The sequence below is a fragment of the Schistocerca nitens genome, chromosome 10 (assembly GCF_023898315.1).
Source record: "Schistocerca nitens isolate TAMUIC-IGC-003100 chromosome 10, iqSchNite1.1, whole genome shotgun sequence".
Classification (NCBI taxonomy): Eukaryota; Metazoa; Arthropoda; class Insecta; order Orthoptera; family Acrididae; genus Schistocerca; species Schistocerca nitens.
Window position 1 is genome coordinate 187,609,637 of NC_064623.1, and position 13,234 is coordinate 187,622,870.

General features: G+C 40.1%; 1 protein-coding gene across 1 annotated transcript in view; it reads right to left on the bottom strand.

Moving 5' to 3' along the window:
* Positions 1–13,234, bottom strand: part of LOC126209982 (uncharacterized) — a 113,257-nt gene that overhangs the window by 69,273 nt on the left and 30,750 nt on the right. Inside the window, exon 3 of the mRNA XM_049939092.1 lies at positions 7,458–7,550. Within this exon, the coding sequence (XP_049795049.1) occupies positions 7,458–7,550 (93 nt within the window). The remainder of the gene's footprint in view (positions 1–7,457; positions 7,551–13,234) is intronic.

A 13,234-nucleotide genomic window follows, 5' to 3' on the forward strand; every position in this document is an offset into this window, starting at 1 on the left:
GTCTGGTTTGAATTGATTGCTTATTTCTCTTTGATCTGATAAGTGCCGTTCTTTTTGCTATAGGTGTTTATGTCACTCTAAGCTGAAAATGCATTATTGTACTGTGTCATGCATTGTTTGTCACATTCTGATAATGAGTGTTTACGGCCTGTCGCCGCTCGCAGCATGACTTGCAAGAGACTGCTATTTGTTGTTACTTAAGGCCCGTCCACACGCAACGATCTGTCTGCGCAAATGTCTGCGCACATCACATCTGCGCAGACAGATCGTTGCATGTGGACAGAAGATTTGCACCAACCTGAGGTGTGTGCAAACCTGGAAGTTGGAGTTGGAGGTTTGAGCGAAACTTCTCAAATCTGTGGGTTCAAACCACATCTGCGCAGACAAGTTGGAGCGTGTGAACAGGAGATCGCCGCAAATCTGGCGCGAAACAGCTGTTTGCTCAGTCTAGTGTTTGTATTTGTGCGCATAGGGCATTAAAATGGCTGATACTCGTCAGTGTTCTCGAGAGTTTGTAAGTGAATTCATTGAAATATATAGAAACCACCCATGTTTGTGGAAGATTAAAAGTAAAGAATATAGCGACCGAGACAAAAAGACAGCAGCATACAATGCTCTAATTGAAAAATTGCGGGCAGTTGACGCCTCGTCAAACAGAGAAACGGAAAAAAAAAAATCGTTGCGAACTGGCGAAATTATTTGCGGATGGATGTCGAAACTTATAATTATCTCTTAAAGCTTGTAACCCCTCATATTATGAGAAAAAATACTTGTATGAGAAGGGCAATTTCTCCTCATGAACGGCTGGCGGTAACATTAAGATTCCTAGCAACAGGAAGGAGCTACAAGGATTTGGAATTTTCAACTGCAATATCGAAACACCCCCCCATGAACCATGGACCTTGCCGTTGGTGGGGAGGCTTGCGTGCCTCATCGATACAGATAGCCGTACCGTAGCTACAACCACAACGGAGGGGTATCTGTTGAGAGGCCAGACAAACGTGTGGTTCCTGAAGAGGGGCAGCAGCCTTTTCAGTAGCTGCAAGGGCAACAGTCTGGATGATTGATCTGGCCTTGTAACAATAACCAAAACGGCCTTGCTGTGCTGGTACTGCGAACGGCTGAAAGCAAGGGGAAACTACGGCCGTAATTTTTCCCGAGGGCATGCAGCTTTACTGTATGATTAAATGATGATGGCGTCCTCTTGGGTAAAATATTCCGGAGGTAAAATAGTCCCCCATTCGGATCTCCGGGCGGGGACTACTCAAGAGGATGTCGTTATCAGGAGAAAGAAAACTGGCGTTCTACGGATCGGAGCGTGGAATGTCAGGTCCCTTAATTGGGCAGGTAGGTTAGAAAATTTGAAAAGGGAAATGGATAGGTTAAAGTTAGATATAGTGGGAATTAGTGAAGTTCGGTGGCAGGAGGAACAAGACTTCTGGTCAGGTGACTACAGGGTTATAAACACAAAGTCAAATAGGGGTAATGCAGGAGTAGGTTTAATAATGAATAGGAAAATAGGAACGCGGGTAAGCTACTACAAACAGCTTAGTGAACGCATTATTGTGGCCAAGATAGATACGAAGCCCACACCTACTACAGTAGTACAAGTTTATATGCCAACTAGCTCTGCAGATGACGAAGAAATTGAAGAAATGTATGATGAAATAAAAGAAATTATTCAGATTGTGAAGGGAGACGAAAATTTAATAGTTATGGGTGACTGGAATTCCAGTGTAGGAAAAGGGAGAGAAGGAAACGTAGTAGGTGAATATGGATTGGGGCTAAGAAATGAAAGAGGAAGCCGCCTGGTAGAATTTTGCACAGAGCACAATTTAATCATAGCTAACACTTGGTTTAAGAATCATGATAGAAGGTTGTATACATGGAAGAACCCTGGAGATACTAAAAGGTATCAGATTGATTATATAATGGTAAGACAGAGATTTAGGAACCAGGTTTTAAATTGTAAGACATTTCCAGGGGCAGATGTGGACTCTGACCACAATCTATTGGTTATGACCTGTAGATTAAAACTGAAGAAACTGCAAAAAGGTGGGAATTTAAGGAGATGGGACCTGGATAAACTGAAAGAACCAGAGGTTGTACAGAGTTTCAGGGAGAGCATAAGGGAACAATTGACAGGAATGGGGGAAAGAAATACAGTAGAAGAAGAATGGGTAGCTCTGAGGGATGAAGTAGTGAAGGCAGCAGAGGATCAAGTAGGTAAAAAGACGAGGACTAATAGAAATACTTGGGTAACAGAAGAAATATTGAATTTAATTGATGAAAGGAGAAAATATAAAAATGCAGTAAATGAAGCAGGCAAAAAGGAATACAAACGTCTCAAAAATGAGATCGACAGGAAGTGCAAAATGGCTAAGCAGGGATGGCTAGAGGACAAATGTAAGGATGTAGACGCTTATCTTACTAGGGGTAAGATAGATACTGCCTACAGGAAAATTAAAGAGACCTTTGGAGATAAGAGAACCACTTGTATGAACATCAAGAGCTCAGATGGAAACCCAGTTCTAAGCAAAGAAGGGAAAGCAGAAAGGTGGAAGGAGTATATAGAGGGTCTATACAAGGGCGATGTACTTGAGGACAATATTATGGAAATGGAAGAGGATGTAGATGAAGATGAAATGGGAGATACGATACTGCGTGAAGAGTTTGACAGAGCACTGAAAGACCTGAGTCGAAACAAGGCCCCCGGAGTAGACAACATTCCATTGGAACTACTGACGGCCTTGGGAGAGCCAGTCCTGACAAAACTCTACCATCTGGTGAGCAAGATGTATGAAACAGGCGAAATACCCTCAGACTTCAAGAAGAATATAATAATTTCAATCCCAAAGAAAGCAGGTGTTGACAGATGTGAGAATTACCGAACAATCAGTTTAATAAGCCACAGCTGCAAAATACTAACACGAATTCTTTACAGACGAATGGAAAAACTAGTAGAAGCCGACCTCGGGGAAGATCAGTTTGGATTCCGTAGAAATGTTGGAACACGTGAGGCAATACTAACCTTATGACTTATCTTAGAGGAAAGATAAAAAAAAGGCAAACCTACGTTTCTAGCATTTGTAGACTTAGAGAAAGCTTTTGACAACATTAACTGGAATACTCTCTTTCAAATTCTGAAGGTGGCAGGGGTAAAATACAGGGAGCGAAAGGCTATTTACAATTTGTACAGAAACCAGATGGCAGTTATAAGAGTCGAGGGGCATGAAAGGGAAGCAGTGGTTGGGAAGGGAGTAAGACAGGGTTGTAGCCTCTCCCCGATGTTATTCAATCTGTATATTGAGCAAGCAGTAAAGGAAACAAAAGAAAAATTCGGAGTAGGTATTAAAATCCATGGAGAAGAAATAAAAACTTTGAGGTTCGCCGATGACATTGTAATTCTGTCAGAGACAGCAAAGGACTTGGAAGAGCACTTGAATGGAATGGATGGTGTCTTGAAGGGAGGATATAAGATGAACATCAACAAAAGCAAAACGAGGATAATGGAATGTAGTCGAATTAAGTCGGGTGATGTTGAGGGTATTAGATTAGGAAATGAGACACTTAAAGTAGTAAAGGAGTTTTGCTATTTGGGGAGCAAAATAACTGATGATGGTCGAAGTAGAGAGGATATAAAATGTAGACTGGCAATGGCAAGGAAAGCGTTTCTGAAGAAGAGAAATTTGTTAACATCGAGTATAGATTTAAGTGTCAGGAAGTCTTTTCTGAAAGTATTTGTATGGAGTGTAGCCATGTATGGAAGTGAAACATGGACGATAAATAGTTTGGACAAGAAGAGAATAGAAGCTTTCGAAATGTGGTGCTACAGAAGAATGCTGAAGATTAGATGGGTAGATCACATAACTAATGAGGAGGTACTGAACAGGATTGGGGAGAAGAGGAGTTTGTGGCACAACTTGACCAGAAGAAGGGATCGGTTGGTAGGACATGTTCTGAGGCATCAAGGGATCACCAATTTAGTATTGGAGGGCAGCGTGGAGGGTAAAAATCGTAGGGGGAGACCAAGAGATGCATACACTAAGCAGATTCAGAAGGATGTAGGTTGCAGTAGGTACTGGGAGATGAAGAAGCTTGCACAGGATAGAGTAGCATGGAGAGCTGCATCAAACCAGTCTCAGGACTGAAGACCACAACAACAACAACAACAACATATCGAAACAAGCGTTGAGTAAAATAATACCCAACACATGTGAAGCTATTTACGCTGTCCTGAAGGATGAGTTCATGAAGGCAAGTCAAGTAAATTAAGTCTGTCAGCGAACTGTTTACCGAAAAGAGTAATCCAAAGTTCAGAAATCTAGAAGATCTGGTGTAAGAGTAGATCAAGTATACCAGCCAACGTTATGGTATTTTGATCTGCTTGGCTTTCTTAGTGATCAAGAAACGCCAAGACCAAGCAGGAGTACAACTGAAGATGAAATTGGAGTGTCAATGTGCCAGGAAATGGAACACGAGGTAATGTAAAACAAAACAGGTTCGCCCTGCAACTCTCGCAGTAAATGTACGTGAGAAAACTGCTTTCACTTTAGCAGCCACTGTCTACACCATTTTGACCACCTTCTCTGTTTCCTGCAGTTGGTCTGAATGTTTTTTGCAACACAAGTTGCGAACACAGACCACAACAGAACTTCCTCCATTTCTATATTTCAAAATAACTGAATTAAATTTTGGACGTTTACGGGGAGCGTAGTCGCTTGCCACGGATATTTCTTATCTACACCGACAGATGGCGGGCGAGTAGTAGATTGGGGTTTGTGTCGTGTGAACACACCACATTTGCAGCGATCTTTTGCATGTCTGCGCAGACAGATCGTTGCGTGTGGACCGGGCTTTAGATTTAAAAATCTAGTCAATTTCCGTGCTTCATTTCTGACTGCATTACTATTAGGCATAAGAATAATTCGGTTATAAACATGACATGATATGTATATTCTTCCGTGTTTGCTGTTGTCTCACTCTAGTTTCGTAGTTTATTAGGCAGACAGGATTTAAATGAGATAGCAGCAAACACGAAAGAATACATGGCAAAATGTTTATATTCATATTATTCTTATGGTGAAGAGAATATTGCATGTGATTCACAATTCAAAAAGTTCCTATTAGCAACCATCTCTTCTCACAGGTAGGAAAAAATTCAGAACGTAGAGTTGGCCATATTGACAAACATCCCAAACAGTCTTGCCAGTTGGATCTTCGCAGTACATTGAAATGCTACTACATTTGAAGATGAACAATACAGAATTTGTATTTACTTCGTTGGATAATGTATGAAAATGCAGTGATTGAAACTCGGGGCGGAGAAAAAAGCTCGTCTTCCACCTTTTTTTTTTTAATTTATTTACTGACGCAGAGGTTTTTGCGCCAGTACTTATCATTGTGCCTGCAAAACATGCCTGTGTAGCGCTACATATATTTGATGGCAGAAGTTAGTTGTGGCGGCACCTACCAACATTTTTCAGAACTTCCGCTTACTTTGCACTCGATTCTAAGCCGCAGGCGGTTTTTTGGATTACAAAAACTGGATTGCACTCGATTCTAAGCCGCAGGCGGTTTTTTGGATTACAAAAACTGGAAAAAAAGTGCGGCTTGGATTTGAGTAAATACGGTACCAGTCTGGCATTGTTGTCACTCCATTATACAACTGATGGTTGTCCATATTCGCAACTACAAATACATTTTATATAATTCTGTAGTTTGTTGACACTCAGATTTAGATATAGCGATTTATGTTAGGCAGAAATAACAATGTAATATCCACATCAAAGTATTATGACAGGCCGAAACCAAAAGAGTGTACTTATATTATATTAGAACAAGTGCCTAAAACAATTGAGAAAATTTTTATTTCTGAGGTTTGTTTGTTTGTTCCTTGAATATATATTGTGGTTGTTCTTTGAAGGTGCTACAGATTTCAATTTCTTTTTGAGTGTCCATTGATATGCCTTTCTCTACCATCTGTAGTACCTTTAAAGATTTCTCGATGCTGCTGGTGTTATGATTGCAGTTTGTAGATGTGCACTAAATGAAGATAGACAGTTCTCGTTTATGTTTGTGTGCTCTATTAAAAAAAAGTCCATAAACCTTAGTCTTGGTCATCCCTTGCCATACATTTAATTGGTGGGTCTTTCTCTCCTACTCTTCTGCCTCATGAGGATTGTTGTCCAGCAGCTGAAAATAAAAAATCACATGTGTGAATGTGGTCTTGTCTGAGCAGGTTATCTAATAAGTTTTCATTTTCTAGATCTCCAAAAAATCAACATACATTTCAATATGGGTAGCACAATCTTCATCCTCCAGATGATGCAATATGCCATTTTCTTCACCATAAAATCAAGAGTACACCTGACAGTGGATTGTGGAATGTTCAGCTTATGGCTCAGCTGACAAACAAAAGAACGTGGGCACTTTCACTGGTCTCCTCGCTGCTCTGAGAGCATAATCAGATATTAATCATCATCCAGGATGTTCCTCATTAAACTCACTTCCTCATTATCTGAATTTGTTAACAAACAGCCCAATACTGGTCCTCATTGGTGGCTCTTTTCCATCTTTGACAGTACATCTCACACAACTCCATGAACATTTTACCAAGTTTCCAGAAAACATTGGCTATTCTTTCTTCTACCAAGAGAATCTCAAAGGCCTTTGAAAGAAGCATTGATTACATTGTTTTTATGAAAATGAGTCACTACTTTTGGGGCATGGTACATCTTGGAGACCAGTAAACCACTCTTTGATTCATCTACTGTCCATTTACATGTCTACATGCATTGCCAACTTCCATTTATTTTCCATTATGGTTATAATTGAATTTTCCATTACAGCATTTTCCCAGATCCACTGATTTGTTTTCCTCTTTCTCCAAGTAATGGTCCTTACAGTTCTGATGCCTTATCCATCTCCTTTCTTGTGAAGTAGGGCAATTACAGATCTGTTCAATTTTAGAGCAGTGTCTTCTTTCACATACATTCTGTAAACAGCTATAAAAGTTCCTTTTGTGTTACTTTTTTGTGTAGCTTTAAATATTTCTGCTAAAACATCACCTTATGCATTGTATTTTGCATTATTTCCAAAATGTCATTGCTTTCACCGTCAACTGTATGTTTTTCTGATCCACCTCTGAAATTTTTTCTGATGGACATATGCAATAAAGTTAAATCATTTACCAGGATATAAAGACTATACAAATGAGTGGCAGCTAAAAACAAAATAAGAAAGAAAGGCTGCAACAGTTATGGTATCATCAGAATGGATGGTAGTTACAATTATAAATGCAGCAGAAATCATAATGACTAAAAAGCAATTTCATTTTTGCATTACAAAATTTTGGTGTCAATGTCCAATCAAGCAGGATTGAATACGTTGCACATAGCTGCAAACCAACTTAATGCTTAATGCTTTAGAAATGAATGACTGACAGTGAATCATACCTGACTAGCAAGTGATGCAGGCAAACGACCAGGCCAGTTCCTGATGCGTTCTCGCATATTTGAAACAGCGTGCAGTGACATGTTCTCATACATCTGTTGAAAAAGAGAGTACATGTTTGTAGGACACCAGGATATTTACTGATAGAAAATTAACAACATGAATACGTGGTTTAATTCGGTCCTCTACACAAGCGATGCTACATGTCAACAGCTGGAACATGGTCTCCCAGTAACATGCTCATTGCACGGTGTTTTTGAATAGTATAATAAACTTGTGGGAAGGGTGAGGGTTGAATCATGGGATAAAAACAAGGCAGAGTATTCCCAAGAATGTAAGTCATACAATGCGCTGCAAGTGGGTTATGTGTTACACCATTACCACATGAGATGCTTAAAATGTTCACAACGAGAAACAATGCAAGCATGGCAATATCTCAATATGGAGCAGAAGCCCATTCATTCATTCATTCATTCATACATACATTTTGTTCCGTAACACTATTCATTGATGTCTGGGATCTGTCTAACAGCTGTACTGCAGTACAAGGTCACTTATCTTAACAACCAGAGTACTGTGCAACATACTTTTAATCATTTACACCCAGACTGAAGTACAGGGTTATTCTAAATGATGGACCCATTTTCAAAAATTAATATGTATTCAAGAAGATATCCAGCGATCACAGGCCCTGCAGACCACGCACTACTTCCACAAACTGCCTCCATTCCTTCCTGATTTGTGCCTGGTTCCGCCAGGTGTCTTCAATCTCCAGGACTGCAAGGTCCTTCACCAGGTTGTCCGTTCAGCACTGCCTTGGTCATCCAACGGGGCGTTTGGTTTCCCCTCTAGTACCACCTTCGCCTGTCTTCCATCTATCATACGGGCTACATGGCCCACCCATTGCATTCTTTTGCTCTTTATCTTCTGTAGGATAGTTGGTTGTCACATCAGAAGGTAGATTTCCTCGTTTTTCCTCCTCCTCTATTCTCCAGTATCTAAAACTGGTACCCATATCTTCCTCATTACTCTTCTTTCACATATTAATAGTTTTTCCTTTTCTCGCTTAGCCATGCTCTATGTTTCTGAACCATACATTACTGCTGGGCTTATTACCGTGTTGTAGATTTTCATCTTAGTGTTCACTAAGATGTATTCAAGTACAAATCCAAAATGAATAAGCTTTATACCAATGAAAAGAGGAAGTTTCAAAGTTTTGGAGGGTGGCAGTGGGTGATGGTTTCAGAAGCAGCCGGTAGAGTTCGCATGGCAATAGGGTCGTCATTCTGTTTCACTGTCAGTTGTGAGTGAGACGATAATTGTGGAGCAGAAGGTTTTCTGCTTTCTTCAGTTCATGAAAAGTGAGTGGCAAATTGCAATGCAGCGGGCATTTCATACCAAATTCGGTATTCAACCACCAACTTGCAAAAGCATTAGCCATTGATTTAAACAATTTAAACAGACTGGGAGTGTGTGCAAAGGAAAAAAGCAAAGGCTGACAGCTGTGTGTCAGAGGATGATGTCCGACTGATTCAAGAAAGTTTTGTGTGCAGTTCCAGTATGTCTACCAATAGAGCCAGTCGAGAACTTTGAATACCCCAACCAACTGTATGGAAAGTTCTGAGATGGTGTTTGCTGTACAAGCCCTAGCGATTATAACTTGTGCAGGCTTTCAACCCCAATGACAAAGAGAAGCATCTAGCATTTTGTGGTTATTATGACACATTTCTATACCATGTAATTGTTAGCGATGAAGCGACATTCCACTTTCGTGGAAAAGTCAACAGTCACAATGTTCACATATGGGGTTTGGAAAATCCACATTCAGCATTGCAACATGAAAAAGACTCACCAAAGATCAATGTGTTCTGTGCCACATCTCTTTCGGAAAGAACTGTGATGGCAATCAAGTACCTGAACATCTTGGAACAATGGCTGTTCCCTCGAGTTATGGAAGATTCCCAGGACTTAATTTTCCAACAGGATGGAGCTTTACCCCATTGGCTCTATGATGTACGAGGTTTATGAATGACTCCCTTCCTCAGTGGTGGATCGGTCGCAGAGGACTTCAGGACCTGGCTCTGCGCTTCTGGCCACCGAGATCTCCTGATCTTACACCCTGCGGCTATTTCTTATGGGGTTATGTGAAGAAAGCTGTTCATGTTCCGCCTCTATCAACCACTCTGAACGATCTGCGGAACCGGATCATTTCTGCCATGCACTCAGTAACAACAGATATGCTTTTGCATGTATGGGACGAGTTGGGCTACCGCGTCGATGTTTGCCATGCAGCCAACAGTGGTCACATTGAACATTCATAATATTTCTAATTATTAAATAATTATTAAAAACTAATTAATTACAAATTATTAACAATTATTAAATTTATTAAATTGATACCAAACATCAGGAAAAAAAAACCTTTGAAACTTCCTCTTTTCATTGGTGTAAAGCTTGTTCGTTTTGATTTTGTACTTTAATAAATATGAAGTTTTGAAAATGGGTCCATTATTTAGAATAACTCTGTACATTGGGCCTTAATGTGAATGAACCAAAGGAATTTGCCTACATTAATTTTTGATTGAATTAAGTAGGCCAGTAGTTTATTATTTTATTGTTGTTATTATTGTTTTTATCTATCGACCCAAATAACATGAGAGTTGCTAAGATACGGAATGATCAGTATCTTTTTTTATAAAATTTAAAATAACAAGTATTCACAATACTACTCTTAGCTGAAACAATGGAAGCATTCTGGTCATAATGGAGACAATACCTCAGTGGAATATTTGCTCTGAAACACCAATCCTTTGACGATGTGCTGAAAAACAAAATTTGCAACTTGGCAGCATTACGCTACATTGACCATTACTCATTACTGGCTACATAAATCACCACAGCTGCTTGTGGAGTCATTTTCATAACTAAGCAACGACCGGCACCTCAGTCAAAGAATATGACTTTTAACTTGCTTCGAGCAAGAGTATCAATTTATCAACCACATGCTACACTTATGCATTAATTTGGCCTACTCTGAGAACCCAATAATCAATAACAAATATTTAGAAAGACTTCTTGAACAATGGGCAAGTGTTGTGGGTGTATATCAATACATCTAAACACAAGACTCCATCAGCTGAGTCTATTTTGATATTAAAAATAACAAGAGTGAACTAATTCGTCTACCAAAAGTGGTGCCAATTTACATGACTGTACTCCCAGCCACTGACAGAGCACTACATTTTCATGTGATTATACCTGCTGACCATCTTGTCAAATTCATGGACTTGCTCTCCACGGTGAAAGCAGTTACTCAATTAGTAAGGAGAAAAAGGAGATATTACCTTACATAGCAAATAGCTGCTGCTGTAATGGGTTGTATCGAACTGCGTGGATCAAGGGTCATGGTGGGATTGTAGGGGAATAAAAAAATAAGCTATTGGCTAAGGACATGATGACTACTCATGTAGAAGGGCAATGCATTCCCGTGGAAGATCTCATTGCTATGGTTACAGGCTTGGCCAGAAAGCACTGAAAAAGGGCATGAAAGACTGAAGATTTACTCCAGGACACCCGGTAAAAGTGAATCCACCAGCATTTACCAAAGGTGCATTGGTATGCTGCTTAAGTGGTTCTGAACTGCAACTCGCCTGACATAGGTACTGCGAGACGGTTTGGGAGAATCATTCCCAGGTTGAAATTCAACCAAGGCTGCCACTGAGAACACCTTTACAGACTCGACCTCATACAACTGACATATTGCGACAGTGGGGAGCTTGAGGACATTGATCACATCATCTCCAGCTGACCTCAATACACAGGGAAATCCAACTGGTTGAATATGGAACCAATTCGCATGCATCAAACACTTACTTCTCATGAATTAATCATCTTGTTTATGAAGAATTTAGATATTTGTAAATTATTAGTGGCACTTGTTTTAGAAGCTGGAATTAAATTGCAACTGTTAAGTTTGAGGTTTGTGTGTGTGTGTGTGTGTGTGTGTGTGTAAGTAAGTAAAGCTGTTCTTTCACATAGTTGGAAATCTTATTGTTAATTTAAAGGGCTGATGTATTTATTTCTGTATACTTCACCACATAATTGCATTTTGATTTACCTTTCTAAGGCTTGTATATTTAGTTTTATTGTATTATTCACCGTGTAACTGAAATTTCTAAGAAGAGAGAGGGAAAGGAATAGAGAAGGGAGGGGTAGCCTCATATCAGCTGACATCTTTTTGCATGAAAACAAATGTTGTTTCCCAACTAACTAATAAACCCGGCATTTATTTATAGCTGTGCCCAAGACTTCATATGTGTGGAATTACATTTTAACTTATAAAGCTTCTCTGTATGCAATGTTTGAAGTAATATGTTTGGGGATACGAACGAAGGACTTGTTTGCTTCCCTAACACGGGAGAGAGCCACATAGAGCTGGCCATGCGAAAAGGAACTGACACTATGGTTCACAACCACAACATGCAGCATTTGGCCTTATGCTTTGTTTACCATCAAGGCAAAACATAAGCTCACTGGGAATAGTACACTTCAAAACAAAATGGTAAATGGTTAGGGATACAAAACCTCGTTCACCTGTACTACTTCCATCAACATTTCTGCTTCTATGGTATTACATTAGAGGTTATAGAGAAGTCACATTAAGCTTCTATGAGGGTTCTGAGGAGTGATACGAGGCATGACACTCGAACCAGAGCTCGGCAGTGTCTTGCTTTTGGAAGGAGTTTACAAACAGTGAGTAAAAGGTTAATGACTAAAATTCTTCTGGGTTTTGTACTGTGTCATTGTAAAAATACTTGAATTATAAACTTAAAGCCAAAGTTTTGACCATATTACAATGAATTTCCTCAGGACAAGACTTGTTTTGGTGGAGGAAAGCTGACCATTTATTGCAGACAATCAGTGTCAATACGTTATATTTTTGAAACTTTACTGGCCCTAGAATATAATAGGCTAGTTATGATGGAAGGGGGAGGGCAGGAAAGAAGCTACTGGTGGGCTAGCCACCTCGTCAGAGCTCATGACAGTGTTTGTGCCCAATGAATCCTCTGCCTCGTAACCAATCGTGGCCCATTCGTCTGTGATAGCCAGCAGCCAGGATGCAGGAAGTTTGTACCCGTCTCTCAAATTTTTCATTGGTGTGTCCATGACTCTTTTGCCAGCACACAGGCTTTCTGGAACAAGATAGGCTGTTCATAACCACTGTGGTGTTCCGCTATCATAAATTTATTATGCTGTGCTAAACACACTAAGCATTCATGTTCTGCTATTTGTGTGCTAACTGGTCTCCTTGTCTCCCCTATGTATGCGCTCTGCACTCTCGACATAGTTCATATGCTACTGCAGTATTTACTTTCCTGATTGCATCCTTGTGGATCCTGTGACTGGATGTTGTGGATCCTGTGACTGCTGCGAATAATTGGTTAGAAACCTCATTGGCAGAGGCTATTACCTACCCATTGATTGATGTTCCTCACATATGGTAAGTGCAATGGTGAAAGATTCTCTTCCTTTCCCTGTTCTCTTGTGTTGGTTTGGCTGGCCTTTGTCACCTTTATTATATTGTTGCCTCATCAGGAAAGACGGAAGGAGAGGGAAAGACGAAAGGATGTGGGTTTTAAGGGAGAGGGTAAGGAGTCATTCCAATCCCGAGTGCGGAAAGACTTACCTTAGGGGGAAAAAAGGACGGGTATACACTCGCACACGCACACATATCCATCCACACATATACAGACACAAGCAGACATATTTAAGTCTGCTT